We start from the raw sequence: 22,375 nt of genomic DNA on the forward strand, positions 1-22,375 counted from the left end.
AACCTCTCACATTATAAGACATGAGTTTTATGTTAGGCATGGCGGTAACCAGACGGACTGAAGTGCACTCAGGGGTGTGAGGGGGTAGGGAAGGTACGGGTAAGGGTCAACAGATGAAGCAAACAAAACCGAATCAACTTCAATGGATCGAACTAAAAGATAATTGTAGTGCAAAGTGGCACCAATAATATGTTCCCTAGCAGTATAGCGAGGAAGAAAAAAAAAATTTCACATAAGGGTGTGCTGGGGGAGAGGTAAACGGTCAACGGTTAGACCAATATTCCTAGCCCGTGAAGAGGTAAATGAGAAAGAGAAAGTGTGAAGACTAGGGGGAAAGTCAATGAGCTGGGTGGAGAAAATGAGTGTAGGTGGGAAAAGAGGTAGAAGAGGGTGAAGAGAAAGGGAAAGAAGAAGATAGGAGAGGAGGCCAAGGAGAAGCCCAGAGAGAACAAAGACAAAGTAGGGGCAAGGAAGACTAAAACTGAGCAAAAGACAGGCAAAATGCAAGCAGCAATCACTCACCAGAGGAGCAGAGACCTCCCCGCTAGTCTCATCATGCATACCAAGCAGCACCAAAGACATTCTATGTGAGTAGCAAACCACAGGCAGGAAGGCCAACCCCAATATCAAACACATGCCTAACTCAGCACCTAATAGGGCCCTAGATGACACAAGGTAGGCAATGCACAGATAACTATGAATCATGAAATGGTTGTACTAATGTCCACACAAACTCTGAAGGACTATGTCAGAGTGAAGGTCAGTAATAAACAGGTAAATCAGGTAACTGTCAGATAGGAAAACCTGAGACAGCCAGCAGGCCAGTCCATCCAGCAGAGTCTCTCAGCGCGGGGGAGGCTGATCCTTCACCGGTGTCTTCTTCGTTTTGTTGGATTTCTGTCTGCCGACTAGCCTCCACTCCTCTTGCTGCGGTAGAGGCGGGAGAGACTGTAAATCTGTCACCGGTAGCCAGGACGGAATGTTCAACGGAGGAATGTCCAGGGTCGACCACACCGTCTCCAAATCCTCCGGTGTGCGCACAGTAAGCCTTCTTCCATTGTGATTAATGGACAGCCTGAAGGGAAAAAGCCAAGCATAGGTAAGATTCTTGTTCCACAGTGTCTCCAGTAAGGGTTTTAAGATCCTGCATTTAGCCATGGTGGAGGGTGATAAGTCCTGGAACAAGGCAAGTTCATCCTCCCCATAAGTGAGGGGTCTGTGCTCTCTCGCTGCTTGCAGGACTGCTGCAGTGTCCACATAATGAAGAGCAAGCCACATAATGAGAGCAAGCCACAAATGATGTCTCTCGGCGGCTCTGAGGGTTTCGGCTTCGGTCGCAGTGCGCGATGCACCCGCTCAATAATAATCTGTGCTGCTCTCTCAGGACCCAGTAGGATGGCGAATATCTCCATCGTCACTTTTCGCAATGCCTCCGGAGCCCAGGACTCCGAGAGCCCCTTAACACGAATGTTTTACGGCAGCTCCTATTTTCTTGGTCCTCTATGAGAGATAGGGCGGAATTAACATGGGTAACCAGTTTAGCTTGCCTGTTCGCCAGAGTCTCAGAGTGCGTGGAAATGCTGGTGCACGCCGCTTCCAGTGCCTCCGTCCTATAACCAACAGAACGTACATCCGTCTTGATTTCAGTCAGTTCAGAGATCACAGGCTTTAGGGCATCGAGAGTGCTTTCTTCATGAAGGCTTCAATGAAGTGCTGTGTCACCATCGGTGAGGCTACCTCTTCTTCAGAGTCCTCAGAGTCTGCCATATCCTCCCTGGTCTGGCGGGAAGGAGGTTCAGGCGCCATCTTAAGAGGTCTGGCCGGAGAGGTGGCGTTCTTCTTCTTCCAGAATTTGGTCATGTCTGCCTGGCTCCTGCCCGACTTAGGAGAGTCAGCAGGCTCACTGTGCGCTCCCCTGCCGATTTTGACCATTTTCACGCTAAAAGGAGTGTAGTAAAAGGTGCTAGGAGCGAGCTAGAACGGAGAGCTGCAGGCTCACGCGTCCATCTAAGTCTGCGGCCATGCTCCGCCCCCCCATTTGAGGATCTTGAGGCGAAGACGTGGAGGGACAAAAGTCTTTCCAGGAGGGATTTGCACCAGAGAGGCTGGGGCAGAAGAGATCAGGCACTCAGGTGGTATAATGTGCTGTAGAGGAGCTTCAGACTCGGAGGCATCGGTGGAACGTGACAGAGCATCAGCCCTGACATTCTTGTCAGCAGGACAGAAGTGTATTACAAAATTGAAGCGGGCAAAAAACAACGACCATCTAGCCTGGCGAGGATTTAACCGCTGGGCGGTCTGGAGATAAGATACATTTTTATGGTCCGTGTAGATGGTGATGGGACAAATGGATCCTTCCAAGAGATGTCTCCACTCCTCAAGCGCCAACTTAAAGGCCAAAAGTTCTCGGTCTCCAAAAGAATAGTTTTTTTTTGTAGGAGAGAAGGTTTTGGAGAAAAAAACGCAAGTGATGTTTTTTCCAGAAGCGTTTTTTTGAAGAAGAATGGCTCCCGATCCGATCGAGGAGGCGTCAACCTTAAGGAAAAAAGGCTTCATAGGATCAGGCCTGGACAGGACCAATGCAGAGGCGAAGGCGGCCTTGAGACGGTTAAAGGGGTTTTCCGGTGCTTAGACATCTTATCCCCTATCCAAAGGATAGGGGATAAGATGCCTGATCGCGGGAGTCCCGCCACTGGCGACCCCCGGGATCTTGCACGCGGCACCCCGTTTGTAATCGGTCCCCGGAGCGTGTTCGCTCCGGGTCTGATTACGGATCACCACCAGGCCGGCGGCATGTGACGTCACGCTCCCCCCCTCAATGTAAGCCTACGGGAGGGGGCGAGACAGCTATCACGCCCCCTCACGTAGGCTTGCATTGAGGGGCGGAGCGTGACGTCACACGCCGCCGGCCTTGTTGTCGTACACAAGGGTCTTGTTGTCGTACACAAGGCACGGTACACAAGGACAAGGCAAGGCAAGTTCAGACATAGCAGAAGGTTAGGGCAGGCGGCAACGGTTCGTAGTCAGGGGCAACGGCAAAGGGTCTGGATACACAGGCAATAGGCTCACAATAAATGCTTTCACTGGCACAAGGCAACAAGATCCGGCGAGGACAGGAAGGGGAAGTGGGTTTATATAGAGTAGGAGTGATTAGAACTGATTGGACCAGACACCACTTAATGGTGTACTGGCCCTTTAAATCTGAGAGACCCGGCGCGCGCGCCCTAGAGAGCAGGACCGCGCGCCGGGACTGAGCAGACGGGGAACAGGGCAGGTAAACAGAACGTGATGCGACCCGCCGGGGGAATCAGAGCAGCGCTCCCGGTCAGCGAGTCTGACCGGGGCGCTGCGAGCAGGACCCGGAGCACTCGGCGTTACAGAAATAGCTTATGCTATATAAAAAGGCTGGATACTATATGATAAAGGACCTGGTCCATCTGATGATTAGGAAATAGCTTATACTACATAAAAAGGCTGGATACTAAAGGATAAAGGACCTGGTCCATCTGATGATTAGGAAATAGCTTATACTACATAAAAAGGCTGGATACTAAAGGATAAAGGACCTGGTCCATCTGATGATTAGGAAATAGCTTATACTACATAAAAAGGCTGGATACTAAAGGATAAAGGACCTGGTCCATCTGATGATTAGGAAATAGCTTATGTTACATAAAAAGGCTGATACTATAGGATAAAGGACCTGGTCCATCTGATGATTAGGAAATAGCTTATGCTACATAAAAAGGCTGATACTATAGGATAAAGGACCTTGTCCCTCTGATGATTAGGAAATAGCTTATGCTACATAAAAAGGCTGGATACTATAGGATAAAGGACCTGGTCCATCTGATGATTAGGAAATAGCTTATGCTACATAAAAAGGCTGGATACTATAGGATAAAGGACCCGGTCCATCTGATGACTAGGAAATAGCTTATGCTACATAAAAAGGCTGGATACTATAGGATAAAGGACCCGGTCCATCTGATGATTAGGAAATAGCTTATGCTACATAAAAAGGTTGATACTATAGGATAAAGGACCTGGTCCATCTGATGATTAGGAAATAGCTTATGCTACATAAAAAGGCTGATACTATAGGATAAAGGACCCGGTCCATCTGATGATTAGGAAATAGCTTATGCTACATAAAAAGGCTGGATACTATAAGATAAAGGACCCGGTCCATCTGATGATTAGGAAAGAGTTTAACTACATAAAAAGGCTGATACTATTGGATAAAGGACCCGGTCCCTCTGATGACTAGGAAATAGCTTATACTACATAAAAAGGCTGATACTATAGGATAAAGGACCTGGTCCATCTGATGACTAGGAAATAGCTTATGCTACATAAAAAGGCTGATACTATAGGATAAAGGACCTGGTCCATCTGATGACTAGGAAATAGCTTATACTACATAAAAAGGCTGGATACGGGGGCGTGTCTAGCTATGCACGCAGGGTAGACGTGTTCCAGAGGAGCTCCGTGTCCACCCGACGCTAGGAGGACTTATTATCCTGTGCCATGGTACGGAGGACGAAGGGCAGGGGACCCAGGGGTGCAGCAGGCCCCAGAGCATCCCCTACGCCCATCTCTAACTTTTTTGCCCCGCTGATCGGCCTGCCGGAGTCCTCGGGGAAGGCCCACCCTGGGCCGCCGCCATCTTCTGCTCCTTCACTGCAGCGTAAGGCCCCGCCCACCGCAGCTTAGAGGAGCGGGACGAGTGCTGCACTGATGCCTGGGCGCCATCTTCATCTCCGGAAGCAGACCTCGTGAAGCAGCAGCGGAGGAGAGCCGGTGAGTGTGGGGAGGTGGAGCGGGGCCCCTCTTCTCTCCCACTGATTGACTTGCAGGCCGCGGACCTCAGCGCTCCGGTCCTGGCCCAGACACCGCCCTGCGCGTCCTCCTTGCAGCCGGGGACGCGCTCCTCAGCAGGCCTGCACGTCTTGCACACCCCGCTCCAGCCCCGGCCGTACACTCCTGTGACCCCCCAATCCAGCCCCCGGCCGGACACAGTTTGGGCAGTGGAGCCCCCACCCTCTCCTCTGGGGGACCCCTCTGTGACTCTGCCTCACCAATCAGTCGGGACTCTCCCTCCACTGGCGCTGGTCCCCACTGTCATGGTGTCCAGCTTGCCTCCCCAGGGGTCCCCTCTCCTGTATTCTGCAATGGTGGCCCCCTCACCTCTACCGCAGGTGCCACCTGAGCCCCCAGCTGTTTCTATGGAGAATCCCCCTGCTTCTCCGAGCCCCTCCTGGTCCTCCTCAGGGGGGAGCCCCTGGCCCCTGCAGGCTATGGTGGAGGAGCCTGCTATGCACACTGTTGGAGATTCTTCACACCCACCTCAGGCCTCAACCACGCGGCCTCTGACTGTAGAGACTATGACCCTACCTGCCTCTAGCTCTGATGCTGCCCGCATACTACAATTCCATTCAGAACTGCAAGCTCTGCTGTCCTTTTTACCTACAAAACATGATATTTTGGCCCTTAAGGAGGATCTCCACGCTTCCTGGCGACAAGATATCCAGGTGGTGCAGTCTGAGGTGGATACCCTCTCTGCCAAAGTGGGTGCTCTGGATTCCTTTCGTGTTGTCACCCAGACCTCTATTGCCGAGCTGCGGGACGCTGTAACTAGACAAGCGAACAATCAGAAATTGCTACATTCTCACATGGATGATCAGGAAAACCGCAACCGGCACAATAATATTCGACTGCGGGGGCTCCTGGAAGCGACAAAAGCAGATGTACTCCTACCCACTATAACTGATATATTCAATTCCATACTAGGCCGTCCAGCCCAATCTCCTATTGCTATTGATAGGGCTCACCGAGCCCTCCGCCCTCCCAGTTCGGATCTGGCTAGGCCATGTGATGTTATTTGCCGCATTCACTATTATTCTGTCAAGGAGGACATTATGCAAAAAGCCCACCACCTGCGGGACATTAACTTTGATGGAGCTAAACTGCAGTTATTCCCTGACCTGTCCAGACTGCGAGCCTCATTGAAGCCCCTTCTACAGGAACTACAATCTCGTCACATTTTATACCGCTGGGGTTTTCCGTTTGCGCTCCACGCACACCACGTGGACAAATCGGCTACTCTTCGCACCCCGGAGGACCTTCCCCAGTTCCTTCAGGTGTTTGGACTGCCCTTTCTTACTCTCCCGGGATGGAAGGAACTGTCTGCTGACCCATTCTCCTCATTGAAGCCCCCACCGCCTCGGCTGCGTTCATCGCAGCAGGATGGACCTTCACCGCGGCCCCAGCGCTCCTGACGCCGCCCTCGAAGTAGATCGGGCTCTGATGAGGGTCCTGGAGGCTCTAGGGACCGTTGACTGTCTTGCCTTGATCTTACATATTGACATATGCAATTGATTTTGTACTCTCACTACCTTTTTATTTTTATTATTCCCTCCCTCAGGTTGCTTTTGTCTGGGCTACTGCTCCCCTCCTGTTTGAGGTTGTTGATAACTTGGCTCCTGCTCTCCTCCTGACTGGTAGTCCTTCATTATTCTACTATACTCTGCAGGACTGTCCTCCTTGTCTTCTCCTTCTGCCGTGGTTACATCTCACTTTTTCCCCCTTTTTTCTTTCGCCTCCTCCTCTTCGGTGTGTGTCCTCGGAGCTCTCTACCTTTCCATGTTTACTGTTGTTCTGCTCCCTTTCTCACTGATTTGTTGTGCTATCCTGTTGCCCCCAATAGGTTGTGGTAGGATTATCCCCTACCTGGTGTTAGCCGTGTGCTACTTATCTTAGTTTGCCTTTGCAGACACTGCTGTAGTCTGCTGGTTTATTTTCCCTTCTTCTTTCCTCTTAGTCTCTTACCTTCCCTTCCCGTTTTCAGTGCTCCCCCCTTATTTTCCCTCCTTCCATCCTTGTCTTACCGTGCTCCTTCCCGTCTTTCCTAACCCCTTTCCCTACCCACATACTCCTAACCCCTTTCCCTACCCACATACTCCTTTCTATAGTGGGGGATAGCAGTGTTACTTGCCTCTTTGCTCTCCTCTTGGATACTGTCCTTAATTGATGGCCTCCCTATGCATTGCGTCCCTGAATGTTCAGGGTTTTAATGTCCCTGAGAAGAGAGCAAAGATATTATATTCCATGCATAAACAGAAGGCGGCGGTGGTTTGTCTCCAGGAGACTCACCTCCTTAAGGACCATGTAAGCAGTCCTCCGTAATAGATATTACCCCACTTGGTTCACTAGTTGTGATCCGTCCCATAAAGTTAAGGGGGTGGCGCTTCTGTTTCACAAGTCTCTTGCTGTAGAGGTTTTAGATTCCAAGACTGATAATGAAGGCTGCTACGTTTTTGTCAAATGCTCTATCCTCGGTAGGACTTACACCATAGCTAATATCTATGCTCCAAACCATGGTCAGGTGTCCTTATTACAAGCGACCCTGGATGATTTACTGTTATTTTCCCAGGGGGTTCTGCTGGTCTCCGGGGATTTTAATGTATCTATGCTTCCTTCCCTAGATTGCTCCTCTGGGACCTCCACCTTGTCCCGCGTGCAACTGAACAAGATCCGTCGCCTTCTTTTTTCTATGCAATTGGCTGACCCGTGGAGATTATCACACCCGGATACACGTGACTCTACCTTTTATTCCCATGCCCGTCAGGTTTACACACGATTAGACCAAATTTTTGTTAGCCATTGCCTTCTCCCACAGGTCCTTTCTACCTCTATAGGCATTATAATATTTTCTGACCATGCCCCGGAATTCTGTGACCTTTCTCTCCCCAATAGCCAGAGGAGGGACTTTATGTGGAGACTCAATGAATCGCTTCTCTCCGACCCGCTGTGCCTTGCTGATCTGAAAGCAGCGATTTCTAACTTCGTCATAGACCACTCGACTGATTCCACCTCGCCTCAGTGCCAGTGGGAAGCATTGAAGTGTGTACTGCGTGGAGTCCTGATCCAACATGGGTCCCGCCTGAAGCGAGAAGCGTCCCAAAAACTAAAAGACCTTCTCGCACAATTACACATTCTTGAGTCTCAGCATAAGGCGACTCTTTCTGAGAGTGTCCTCCGAGACTTGATCAAAGTGCGGAAGGACGTTCAGGTACGCACAGATAAGAAATACAATCGGTACCGTCAGATCTGCTCTAGTGTCTCGTTCGAGTGGGGTAACAGGGCAGGGAGGTTTTTAGCTAGAGCTCTTAGGGATAAGTGGGCTGTCCTGTACATTCCATCTGTCAAATCCCCTTCTGGTGACCTCGTGCATCTTACCTCTCATATCTTGGACGCTTTAGGTCATACTATGCGAATCTTTATAACTTGGACTCCCCCCCCCCCCCCCTTGGGCCCTCAGTTGAACCTTTCTTCCTATATCCAATCCACTGCACTGCCTATTCTGTCAGATGAGGACCTGGTTGATCTGGAACGGCCTTTCACGCTCGAGGAGGTGTCGGCAGCTATCTCTGGCTTACCCTCGGGCAAAGCTCCTGGCCCGGATGGCTACACATCCAAATTTTACAAGCTTCTTAGCTCTGATTTGTCTCCGTGCCTGCTCCGGGCGTTTAATGCCGTTTCAGAGGCCTCCCCTTTCCCCCCCTCTTTTCTCCAAGCATATATTTCAGTTATGCCTAAAGAAGGGAAGGACCCGAATCTCTGCCAGAGTTATAGGTCAATTTCTCTGATTAATGTTGACGCCAAGCTGTATGCCAAAATGCTGGCCCTCCGACTTTCCCCCCTGTTGGGGACCCTAGTCCACCCGGACCAGGTTGGATTTGTCCCTGCTAGAGAAGCACGGGATAATACACTTAAGACCTTTTCTCTGATGGATCATGTGCTGTCCGCTGGTGTTCAGTGCATGCTGTTGTCTCTGGATGCCGAAAAGGCGTCTAGGCCCATTTGATGTTACAGCGCATTATGGCTTTATATCACTCGCCCCAAGCTAAAGTACGAATTAATGGGTCTTTGTCTTTCCCATTTGTTATTGGGAATGGGACTAGACAGGGATGCCCCCTTTCACCCCTTTTATATGTACTTGTTATGGAGCATTTAATACAGGCCATCAGATCTTGTGAAGGGATTCGGGGGATTGAGATCAGGGGGATGCAGGTCAAATGTGCGGCTTTTGCCGATGACCTCTTATTGTATATTACAGAACCGGAAGCAAGCTTGCCTGCGCTTCTCTCTCTCCTTGAAGATTATGGTAGATTTAGTAACTTTAAGCTGAATATTACTAAAAGTGTAGCTCTTGATGTCTCCTTAGGGCCTCTTAGAGTCTCCTCCCTTCGCCACCTCTTCCCCTTTAAATGGGAATCCTCCTCCTTTCGTTATCTGGGGATCCAGGTCCCGGGTGACCTCTCTCGCATATATGACCTGAATTACCGTTCACTGCTCTCCTCTTTCTCGGCTGATCTGTCTAAATGGGATAGGCGAGATTTCTCCTGGATTGGGCTGGGTTAACATTATTAAAATGAACCTTCTTCCTCGCCTCCTGTATCTTTTCCAGACTTTACCCATTCCCCTTCCGAGGTCGTTTTTCCTGTCCCTGGATAGGCTGTTTACTAAATATGTCTGGGGTACTACGGGGCCCCGTGTGGCTCGCAAGTCTCTTGTGCGTCCCAAATCTGAAGGAGGGCTTGCCCTCCCGGATTCTCACCTCTATTATCTAGCGGCTGTCGCGACGCGGGTGGTGGACTGGTTCCATCACCGGCAGGGGAAACTTTGGGTTCGTTTGGAGGCCCTGCTCTCACCTATCCCGCTGACTTCGCTCCCATGGCTGCGCATGTCGTATTGGTCGACTGCTCGTATGGCGAGCCTCCCTTTTGTGGCACGATCTGTGCTCAGGGTGTGCCTTCCCTCCTTTGGTAGAGCGGGTCTCCTGCGCCCCAACGGTCCCGACGCCTATTCGTGACAATCCTGATTTCTCTCCGGGTAACTTACCACGCCCCTTCCTGGATAGGGTTAAAGGGGAGGTGTTTCTGTTTACCCATGTTCTTCACTCGGGTTCCCTGAAGTCCTTACTGGAGGTTCTCCAGAGTGGTTCCCCCACTCCTGTTCACTCATGGCAGTACACCCAACTTTCACACTTCTACGCTACTTGGAAACAGTCACTGGATCTTCATAGGTCCCCCCTACCTTTTGAGTCTCTGTGCCTTGCTCCGGCGGCTCCTGGACACTTAGTGTCTGTGATCTATGCCATTTTACTGTCCGGTGCTGGGGCGCCCTTGCTGGCCCACCAGGGGGGGTGGTCGCGGGAGCTGGGCCTCACCTTTGGCGCACAAGATTGGACTAAAATCTAAGCACTTTGCCATGGGGTTTCTGTCTCTGTGAAATTGCAAGAAACCAACTATAAAATTGTTTTGCGGTGGTACCGTGTGCCTGCATTGCTGCATCGGTGTTTCCCTGCGGTCCCTGAGGTGTGCTGGAGGTGTGGCACGGCCCCTGGGACGATGTCCCATGTTTGGGTGGATTGCTCCCTTCTTCTCCCTTTCTGGACAGGGGTGCTGCAGGTGATACAGAAGGTGAATTTAGCGCCCTGTTCCTAGGCTCCTGTCCTAACGCCGCTGAGCTCCCTCCGTAGGTCCCGATTCCCCCCCCCCCTCCCCAATCCTTTCCCCTCCTTCCCGGCTGTGTCTGTGGTCCATTCTCAATGATTGAGAATGGATGGTATAGCATATCTCCTTGTCCCTAACGGCTCTCTCACCCATGTTCTATCATTGTTAATGTGCGTTACATTGTGCCTTCATATTGTTGCAGCTGAGCGGATGCTTGGTTACTAGACTACGTACTGGTGACGCTTACTACTTATTTGCCACATTTTAATAGCTGTATTCTCATTCACATGTGCTGTCACTACTCTAATGTATGCGTTGGGGGCCGCTGCCCTGTTTTTCTTTTTTTGTCTTCATTTTTATTTACTGATGTACTGTCCATCTGTTTGTTTTCTGTTTTGTTTCAATAAATTGTTTTGAAAAAGTAAAAAAAAAAAGGCTGGATACTATAGGATAAAGGACCCGGTCCATCTGATGACTAGGAAATAGCTTATACTACATAAAAAGGCTGGATACTATAGGATAAAGGACCTGGTCCATCTGATGATTAGGAAATAGCTTATAATACATAAAAAGGCTGATACTATAGGATAAAGGACCTAGTCTATCTGATGATTAGGAAATAGCTTATAATACATAAAAAGGCTGATACTATAGGATAAAGGACCTGGTCCATCTGATGATTAGGAAATAGCTTATAATACATAAAAAGGCTGATACTATAGGATAAAGGACCTGGTGCATCTGATGATTAGGATATAGCTTATGCTCCCGCTCCTTACAATATTACAACAAAGTTTTATATGAATCCACTCCCGATGAAGCATCCGAAGTCGATTCGCTCGTCCCTAGATGATAAGTTTTCATCTCTGGTGTTGTAGTTCAGCATCTGTAAACCCCCAAGAGAACATTTTTCATTTTCACGGACTACCCTTCCAAAAACCTGTCAGACACCTGTGGGGCATAAATACTTTACCCCTTGTAACATTCTGTGAGGGGTGTAGTTTCCAAAATGGGGTCACATGTGGGGGGGTCCATTGTTCTGGCAGTATGGGGGCTTTGTAAACACACGTGGCCTTCAATTCCAGCCAAATTCTCTCTCCAAAAGCCCAATGGCGCTCCTTCTCTTCTGAGCCCTGTAGTGCACCAGCAGAGCACTTTACGTCCACACATGGGGTATTTCCTTTATGTTCACACTGACGAATTGGGGCGGAAATCACACTGAAGATTTCCACCCCAAAATAGTTTTTTTTCCGCTCAGAATTAGCAGCGATTTCGCGCGGAAATGCAGGTTTCATGAAGAGGAGGAGTATCAAGAGTGGGAGGAGTTCCAGTGGCCATTTCCACAGACTGATTTTCAGGGGCGTTTCCACTCATTTTTAGTGAAAATTTAGCATTTTTCTCAGAGAGATTATTCACAGACTCTGAATACAGTCACAGAATCAGAAATGAGAATCTCAAAATGGCTGCTGAATAAAAAGTGGGCGGAGAGTGGGCGTAATATATGTATTTTTTTTTATTCATAAATGCTCCTCTTTTTTTTTTCATGCGGAAATTACACGCAAATTCCGTGCGGAAATGCTTCTGACTTAAAAAAAAAATTACATTGATCTCTATGGGAGAACGATGCTGATTCCGCCTGAAAGAACATGTTCTTTCTTCAAGCACAACAGACGTCCTCGTCATAATTCTGCTTGAGGAAATTCTTCAGTGTGAACTGAGGGGCAGAAATTCTGTACAACTCTATGGGGATTTCACTGCTGAATGATTTGGAGAGGAAAAAAGCGAGCAGAATTACTCATGGAAATTCCTCTCCAATTCCTCAGTGTGAACATACCCTAACTCAGAAGAAAAATTGCTACAAATTTTGGGAGGCTTTTTTCTATTACCCCTTGTGAAAATGAAAACTTTGGGGTATGATTAGGATGACCTCATTGCTGTGTCTTCTGGAGCATTGTACCCCTTCTTGTACCTCTGGATCTCTCTTCTTTTCCGTGCCCTCACCCCCTCCTTTGTTGTGTCCCTCCCCTCCCCCTGTTCTGTGACCTTGGTCACCGTCTACGGGTCCTAGGAGACTGTTTCTCCACTACAGACTATTATATATGTTCATGTTTTGCTGTTGATGCTTTCTGCGCTGTGATATATACAGCTTGACTATTGTATTGATGCCTTCAATGTTATTTGACAAAAATAAAATATTGTTTGAATAAAAAATAATAATAATAAAACTTTGGGGTAACACCAGCATTTAACTGAAATAAATAACATTTTTCATTTTCAAGTCCAACTTTAAGGAAAATTTGTCAAACACCTGGAGAAATTGTGTTACAAATTTTGGGGGTCTTTTTTTTCCCCTTTTACCTCTTATGAAGATGAAAAGTATGGGGCAACACCAGCATGTTAGTGTAAAAAAGGAAAACATTTTACACTAACATGCTGGTGTAGACCCCAGGTTTATTTTTTCATAAGGGGTAAAAGGAGAAAAAGCCACCAAAAATGTCTCCCCATATGTGGCCCTAAACTGTTGCTTCGAAATATGACAGAGCTCCAGAGTGAGAGAGCAAAAGTTAATTTTCATAAGGGTGGACCCGGATGCCTGCATAGCGCTTGTCTCCTTCACCCAAAAATACCCTACGGCAGTGTTTCCCAAACAGGGTGCCTCCAGCTGTTGCAAAACTCCCAGCAGGCCTAGACAGTCAATGACTGTCCAGAAATACAGGGAGTTCTTATTTTGCAACAGCTGGAAGGACGACCAGGGTAATACGGGGAATGGGAGGACTACAGTACCCAGAAAGATTATCAGAATTAGGGTTATTTAGTTTAGAAAAAAGAAGACTTAGGGGCGACCTAATAACTATGTATAAATATATCAGGGACCGTACAGAGATCTCTCCATGATCTATTTATACCCAGGACTGTATATATAACAAGGAGGTGACCTAATAATATATATAATATATCAGGACAGTACAGAGATCTCTCCATGATCTATTTATACCCAGGACTGTATATATAACAAGGAGGTGACCTAATAATATATATAATATATCAGGACAGTACAGAGATCTCTCCATGATCTATTTATACCCAGGACTGTATCTATAACAAGGAGGTGACCTAATAATATATATATAATATATCAGGACAGTACATTGATCTCTCCATGACCTATTTATACCCAGGACTGTATCTATAACAAGGAGGAGACCTAATAATATATATATAATATATCAGGACAGTACAGAGATCTCTCCATGATCTATTTATACCCAGGACTGTATATATAACAAGGAGGTGACCTAATAATATATATAATATATCAGGACAGTACAGAGATCTCTCCATGATCTATTTATACCCAGGACTGTATCTATAACAAGGGGGCGTCCTAATAATATATATATATATAATATATCAGGACAGTACAGAGATCTCTCCATGATCTATTTATACCCAGGACTGTATATATAACAAGGAGGTGACCTAATAATATATATAATATTTCAGGACCGTACAGAGATCTCTCCATGATCTATTTATACCCAGGACTGTATCTATAACAAGGAGGTGACCTAATAATATATATAATATATCAGGGGACAGTACAGAGATCTCTCCATGATCTATTTATACCCAGGACTGTATCTATAACAAGGAGGTGACCTAATAATATATATAATATATCAGGACAGTACAGAGATCTCTCCATGATCTATTTATACCCAGGACTGTATCTATAACAAGGGGGCATCCTCTACGTCTAGAGGAAAGAAGGTTTCTACACCAGCACAGACGGGGGTTCTTTACTGTAAGAGCAGTGAGACTGTGGAATTCTCTCCCGGAGGAGGAGGTCATGGTGAACTCTGTAAAAGAATATAAAAGGGGTCTGGATGTATTTTTGGAGAATAATAACATTACAGATTATGTATATTAGATTTATAGGGACAGAACGTTGATCCAGGGATTTATTTTGATGCCATATTTGGAGTCGGGAAGGAATTTTTACCTCTAGTCTGAGGGTTTTTTGCCTCCTCTGGATCAACGCAGAATGGACTCATTAGGGTTATAGGTTGAACTTGATGGACTCTGCTCTTTTTTCAACCTTATGAACTATGTTTTGGAAACAGTGCCGTACAAGACATTTTTCATTTCTATGGGGTCGTTGTTGTAGTGTAGTGTTTTTAGGGTACAGTCACACAGTCGGGTTCACAGCGAGTTTTCTGCTTGAAGTTTGGTGGCAGAAAATTTGCCACAGCTCAAACTTGAAGCTGGAAACTCTCTGTAAACCTGACCGTGTGATTGTAGGGGGCTGGGCAAGCCTTCAGCTGTTGCAAAACTACAACTCCCAGCATGCACGGTCTTTCAGCAGATGCTGTGAGTTGTGGTTTTGCAACAGCTGGAGGCACACGGGTTGGGAAACATTGAGTTAGGAAATAGACCCTAACTGTTTCCCAATCAGTGTGTCTCCAGTTGTTGCAAACTACAACTCCCAGCATACCCAGACAGCCACTGCTACCGCTGTCTCCGCCACCAACGCTCGCTGCCACAGCTACTCCCGATCCTCTGTCACACTTGTTCATGCCGCCATTTTGGTTGGTCATTTTTGTACCCTGTGGCAATTTTTTCACTGCCTTCAGGTACCGCTCTGTGGGTCAGATGCAGAGCGCCCGGTCCACAGAGTGTAAGGACGTAATGAGTGATGTATAGTATATACCTATAGCAGAGCATCACTACTTACCTCTGCTGGCTGTATAGTCTACAGGGTTGCATAGTGTACCCATGTATACTATACAGGAGCCCAGCAAGAAAAGAGTTAACCCACGCTGCTGCTGAGCAGTTCTGGGTTAAGTCTTTGTGTGCTATCCTGTATATACAGCCATCTATAGATGACTGTATATACAGGATACAGTAGGCACACGTCAACAATTAGAGGCTCCCTGTTTAGGAACACCCCAGGGGAGAGCGCCAAAAATGTACTAACCTTTTTTCTTTCTCATATCAGATACGTGAATGAGGAGGACTACGTCAGATTCGGTGGATTGTGACGATGAGCAGCTTTTTCTTTTTTAACTAAGATTTTTTTTTTGCAAGGTGCCGTTTTTTTTTTATAATTGAATTATCGGGCTTAGTAGTGGAAGCTGTCTGGTAGACCGAATCCATTACTAAGCTGGGGCTTAGAGCTAACCCCCAATTATTACCCCATTACCCACCACCACCACAGGGGTGCTGAGAAGAACAAATACCAACAGGCCTGGAGCATCAAAAATGGCGCTCCTGGGCCTAGGCGGTAACAGGCTTGTGTTATTTAGGCTGGGAGGGCCAGTAACAATGGTACTTGCTCACCCTGGTAACATCTGTTGCTGCTTGGTTGGTATCTGGCTAATACTGAAAATAGGGGGAACCACGTTTTTTTTTTTACTTAAAAAAACCGCATAGGGTTCCCCCATATTTTCAGTATCAACCAGATACCAACCAAGTAGCAACAGCCTGACACAAGACATTGTAAGATAAAAACACTCCCCACAGCCCTTGTTAACTATTTTATTGAAAGAAAAAAAAACGCTGGTCATCGTCGCAGTCCTCCGCCATCACGTATCCTAAAGAAGATGAAAAGAAAAAGAAATATAGGTTAGTAAATTTTTTGCACTCTCCCCTGGAGAGAGCGCACATAATGCAGCGTGTTCCTAAACAGGGAGCCTCCAATTGTTGCTAAACTACAACTCCCATCATGGGGGCTGTAGTTAAGCAACAGCTGGAGTCTCCCTGTTTGGTAACACACTGCCAGAAAGGTTCTGTTCTCATTATGCAAAATGCATAATGTGAACAAAGTCAGGCCTGGACTGTGTAGCTCCGCCCCCTAATGACATCACTTGGGGGCGGAGCAGTAAAGGTCTCAGGAGTGAGACCCCCTTTCGATCTGTCCCTCTGCCCTTGGACTACTACTCCCATCAGGGGCCAGAGTCTGTCCCATGATGGGAGTAGTTGTGCCGCAGCGATGAGAGATGGCACTTGCACATCCCCCGGTGCGGGACTCTTTTTGGAGAGTTAGGATTACTACTCCCATCATGGACAGACTCCGCCCAAGATGGAAGTTATAGTCCAGGGGCCGATCACAGCAGGTCATTCTATAGAGACCCACTGCGATCCGCATTTATTAGCTGCACAAGCCGGCAGTACATGTGACTCCACTGCGCTCCCCGCCGGCTCCTGTATACACTGTCATAATTCATAATCCCCACCGCCGGGAGATGGGAGCTCTGATTGGTCAATAGCTATCCACCAATCAGAGCTCCCGGCGGCGGGGATTAGGACTTATGACAGCGTATACAGGAGCCGGTGGGGAGCGCAGTGGAGTCACATGTGCTGCCGGCTTGTGCAGCTAATAAATGCGGATCGCAGCGTCTCTATAGAATGACCTGCACCTGTACTATAACTCCCATTATGGGCGGAGTCTGTCCATGATGGGAGTAGTAGTCCTAACTGTCCCAAGAGTCTGGGGGGGATGTGCAAGTGCCGTCCCTCAGCGCTGCTACAACTACTCCCATCATGGGACTGACTATGTTCCATGATGGGAGTAGTTGTAGTTTAGCAGTGTTGAGGACGGCTCCTGCATCCCCCGGTGTCTCGGTAGAACACTTTCCTACGCGTCCTTTTTGTATTTTTGCAGTTAAAAAAAAAAATAAAAAAATGCGTCAAAACAATAAAAACGCACACGATAAATTAGTTTCCACCGCACAATACATTCCACAATACACAAATACCGAGTCCTTGCTTTTTGCTCTATCAAAAAAGACGCAAAATAACTCACTGCGCAAACAATTGCGCTACAGATAGAAAAGAGAAATCTCCTCCCACTAATAATAAATCCCCTTAGAGCGGTTTGTGGGGGAGGGGCAGAAGACCTTTAGTAGCGGGGGAGGGGTTCTCTTGGGGGGTGTTTGGCGCCGTTTGTGTCCGGTAGGTGACGTCCATTAGGAGGATAGCGGGAGAAGAATGTGACATGTGACGTCTTTATGAATTATAACGGATGTTACAGGAATCACAGTCATGTGATCGGATCCTCTTTACCCGTTATGGCGACTCCCGTTAGGATCCGTTACAATAACGGGCGATAAGGGCAAAGGTCAAAGAGAAAAAAAGCCACATAGTGTGAATGTAGCCTAAGTAATACTCTGCCGGGGGGACCGAGTAATACTCTGCGGGGGGACCGAGTAATGCTCTGCAGGGGGGCCCGAGTAATACTCTGCAGGGGGCCGAGTAATACTCTGCAGGGGGCCGAGTAATACTCTGCAGGGGGGCCGACTAATACTCTGCAGGGGGGCCGACTAATACTCTGCAGGGGGGCCCGACTAATACTCTGCAGGGGGGCCGACTAATACTCTGCAGGGGGGCCGACTAATACTCTGCAGGGGGGCCCGAGTAATACTCTGCAGGGGGCCCGAGTAATACTCTGCCGGGGGCCCCGACTAATACTCTGCGGGGGGCCGAGTAATACTCTGCAGGGGGCCCCGACTAATATTCTGCATGGGGGCCCGACTAATACTCTGCCGGGGGCCCGACTAATACTCTGCCGGGGGCCCGACTAATACTCTGCCGGGGGCCCGACTAATACTCTGCCGGGGGCCCGACTAATACTCTGCCGGGGGGCCCGACTAATACTCTGCCGGGGGCCCGACTAATACTCTGCCGGGGGCCCGACTAATACTCTGCCGGGGGCCCCGACTAATACTCTGCCGGGGGCCCCGACTAATACTCTGCCGGGGGCCCCGACTAATACTCTGCCGGGGGCCCCGACTAATACTCTGCCGGGGGCCCCGACTAATACTCTGCCGGGGGCCCCGACTAATACTCTGCCGGGGGGCCGACTAATGCTCTGCAGGGGACAAGTAATACTCTGCAGGGGCCTATAGAGCCGGTCTGGAGTCTGCGAGAAGCACAGATCATATCCCCAGAGGCTTATGAGTGGCTTGCTGTAATGCTCTGCGGGGGGGGGGGGGATGGGGGTTGCTGTAATGATCTGCAGAGGTTCTCTTGGTGTCTGCAAGAAGCATTACAGCACCCCCTCCCCCCGCAGAGCGTTACAGCAACCCCCGCAGAGCGTTACAGCAACCCCCTCCCCCCGCAGAGCGTTACAGCAACCCCCTCCCCCCGCAGAGCGTTACAGCAAACCCCCCCCCGCAGAGCGTTACAGCAACCCCCTCCCCCCGCAGAGCATTACAGCAACCCCTGCAGAGCATTACAACCCCCCCCCGCAGAGCATTACAACAACAACAACTCATAAGCCTCTGGGGATATGAATTGTGCTTCTTGCAGACTCCAGACCGGCTCTATAGCCCCCTGCAGAGCATTACTCGGGCCCCCTGCAGAGCATTACTCGGGCCCCCTGCAGAGTATTACTCGGCCCCCTGCAGAGCATTACTCGGCCCCCTGCAGAGCATTACTCGGGCCCCTGCAGAGCATTACTCGGGTCCCCTGCAGAGCATTACTCGGGCCCCCTGCAGAGTATTACTCGGGCCCCTGCAGAGTATTACTCGGGCCCCTGCAGAGCATTACTCGGGCCCCTGCAGAGCATTACTCGGGCCCCTGCAGAGCATCACTCGGGCCCCTGCAGAGCATCACTCGGGCCCCCTGCAGAGTATCACTCGGGCCCCTGCAGAGCATCACTCGGCCCCCTGCAGAGCATTACTCGGCCCCCTGCAGATCATTACTCGGCCCCCTGCAGAGTATTACTCGGCCCCCTGCAGAGTATTACTCGGTCCCCTGCAGACTATTACTCGGCCCCCTGCAGAGTATTACTCGGCCCCTGCAGAGTATTACTTGTCCCCTGCAGAGTATTACTTGGCCCCTGCAGAGTATTACTTGTCCCCTGCAGAGTATTACTTGGCCCCCTGCAGAGTATTACTTGGCCCCTGCAGAGTATTACTCGGCCCCCTGCAGAGCATTACTCGGCCCCCTGCAGAGCATTACTCGGGCCCCTGCAGAGCATTACTCGGGTCCCCTGCAGAGCATTACTCGGGCCCCCTGCAGAGTATTACTCGGGCCCCTGCAGAGTATTACTCGGGCCCCTGCAGAGCATTACTCGGGCCCCTGCAGAGCATTACTCGGGCCCCTGCAGAGCATCACTCGGGCCCCCTGCAGAGTATCACTCGGTCCCTGCAGAGTATTACTTGGCCCCTGCAGAGTATTACTCGGGCCCCTGCAGAGCATCACTCGGGCCCCTGCAGAGCATCACTCGGGCCCCCTGCAGAGTATCACTCGGGCCCCTGCAGAGCATCACTCGGCCCCCTGCAGAGCATTACTCGCCCCCCTGCAGATCATTACTCGGCCCCCTGCAGAGTATTACTCGGCCCCCTGCAGAGTATTACTCGGTCCCCTGCAGACTATTACTCGGCCCCCTGCAGAGTATTACTCGGCCCCTGCAGAGTATTACTTGGCCCCTGCAGAGTATTACTTGGCCCCTGCAGAGTATTACTTGTCCCCTGCAGAGTATTACTTGGCCCCCTGCAGACTATTACTTGGCCCCTGCAGAGTATTACTCGGGTCCCTGCAGACTATTACTCGGCTCCCTGCAGACTATTACTCGGCCCCTGCAGACTATTACTTGGCTCCCTGCAGAGTATTACTTGGCCCCCTGCAGACTATTACTTGGCCCCTGCAGACTATTACTTGGTCCCTGCAGAGTATTACTTGGCTCCCTGCAGACTATTACTCGGCCCCTGCAGACTATTACTTGGCTCCCTGCAGAGTATTACTTGGCCCCTGCAGACTATTACTCGGCCCCTGCAGAGTATTACTTGGCCCCTGAAGAGTATTACTTGGTCCCTGCAGACTATTACTTGGTCCCTGCAGACTATTACTTGGTCCCTGCAGACTATTACTTGGCCCCTGCAGACTATTACTTGGCCCCTGCAGACTATTACTCGGCCCCTGCAGACTATTACTCGGCCCCTGCAGACTATTACTTGGCCCCTGCAGACTATTACTCGGCCCCTGCAGACTATTACTCGGCCCCTGCAGACTATTACTTGGCCCCTGCAGACTATTACTTGGCTCCCTGCAGACTATTACTTGGCCCCTGCAGACTATTACTTGGCCCCTGCAGAGTATTACTCGGCCCCTGCAGAGTATTACTTGGCCCCTGCAGACTATTACTTGGCCCCTGCAGACTATTACTTGGCCCCTGCAGACTATTACTTGGCCCCTGCAGACTATTACTTGGCCCCTGCAGAGTATTACTTGGCCCCTGCAGACTATTACTCGGCCCCTGCAGAGTATTACTTGGCCCCTGCAGAGTATTACTCGGCCCCTGCAGACTATTACTCGGCCCCTGCAGAGTATTACTTGGCCCCTGCAGACTATTACTCGGCCCCTGCAGACTATTACTTGGCCCCTGCAGACTATTACCTCCCCCGATAATAAAGGTTCTGTCTTCTCACCAGCAAATCACTCATAACCGCCAAATCTATTGTTCTCCTACAGACTCCACACTGGCTCCGCCTACTCCAGTCTAGTCACATGACTGGTCACATGGCTGGTCACATGGTCATGACATCATCGCAGGTCCTGTAAGTACACGGCTCCTCTACAGATACAGGTGTGTGTGTTCTCTCCCTGTCAGGATTCTCTTACGTCCCTCCAGTAGCACAGATGGTATATTCCTCCCCCCGCACATTGGTATGACCCATGCATTGTACTGACAATAAAACCTTACAAGGGTTAATCGCCCCCCCTCCCCTATATAGAGGCCGATCCCCTCATCCTGTGCACAATGTTCAGAACACTGGAGCCCCAGAGAAGCCCTATAAAGGTGACTCCGCCCCCAGACATCTTCTCCTCTCTCTGGGGGAGGGGACAGACATTGATCTATAGATAAAATATAGTAAAATGATACATTAACCCTTCATCTCCCACATCCTATAAATCTTCCCATCTCCTCCGGCTCTGGTGTCCAAGGTGATAGATTAGTCGCCATCCATGAGTCTCATGATAGATTCTACCAGACGTGGCCCCTGTGGATGTGATTCCAGGATCCTGTGGAGTCGCCGTCCTGTTGTGTCCTCCAGCGTGTTCTCTGCTATATTGCTGGGTCATGTGATTGGTCGTCCATTCCCGCCTTATGCTCCTCCCCCCTTGTTTCCCTTCACCCTCTATCCTCCCTTTTCCTTCTCTTTTCTTTACGTTTACCTTCTTGTCTTTCTTTTCGTGTTCTCGTGTTTGTTCTTCTGTATTTGATTTTTTGCCGCCAAAGATTCTGAAAGATTTTCTGGTAAATTTCCGAGGACGTCATCATAGAGGAGAACTCATCCGAAATCATTGTGACTATAATGTCTCCTCAGATGTTTCCCCAGATTATCTCCAGGAAATGGGTTTTATTTCTCCATAGAATCTGGTGCGGTTTATCATCGTCTTCTCTTCTTCCCTTCAGGTTTCTCCAATCCAGGATCCTCTGCTGATATCTTCTATATAAGAGAATTCTCCTGGATGACCCATCAACCATGGAGAGAGACAGGAACAAGATGGCTGACAGGATCATAAACCTCACCCTACAGATACTCTTCCGGCTTACTGGAGAGGTGAGGGATTCTTGGAGTGATGTCACATGACCTCATTCTTATCTATGTAATAACAGATGGATATGACTGGAGAGGTGAGGGATTCTGGGAGTGATGTCACATGACCTCATTCTTATCTATATAATAACAGATGGATATGACTGGAGAGGTGAGGGATTCTGGGAGTGGTGTCACATGACCTCATTCTTATCTATATAATAACAGATGGATATGACTGGAGAGGTGAGGGATTCTGGGAGTGATGTCACATGACCTCATTCTTATCTATGTAATAACAGATGGATA

At 49.1% G+C, this 22,375-nt stretch overlaps 1 protein-coding gene across 2 annotated transcripts in view; it reads left to right on the top strand.

Moving 5' to 3' along the window:
• LOC130340272 (gastrula zinc finger protein XlCGF26.1-like) overlaps positions 1-22,375 on the top strand; it is a 54,978-nt gene that overhangs the window by 19,807 nt on the left and 12,796 nt on the right. The window contains exon 1 of one of the 2 annotated variants that reach the window (XM_056554163.1): positions 21,901-22,090. The exons of the other annotated variant lie outside the window; for it this stretch is intronic. Coding sequence (XP_056410138.1) covers positions 22,013-22,090 — 78 coding nt within the window. The 5' untranslated portion in view covers positions 21,901-22,012. Of the gene's footprint in view, positions 1-21,900; positions 22,091-22,375 lie in introns of those variants that run through there. 2 annotated transcript variants of the gene reach the window in all.

Source organism: Hyla sarda, unplaced genomic scaffold, assembly GCF_029499605.1.
Source record: "Hyla sarda isolate aHylSar1 unplaced genomic scaffold, aHylSar1.hap1 scaffold_580, whole genome shotgun sequence".
Classification (NCBI taxonomy): Eukaryota; Metazoa; Chordata; class Amphibia; order Anura; family Hylidae; genus Hyla; species Hyla sarda.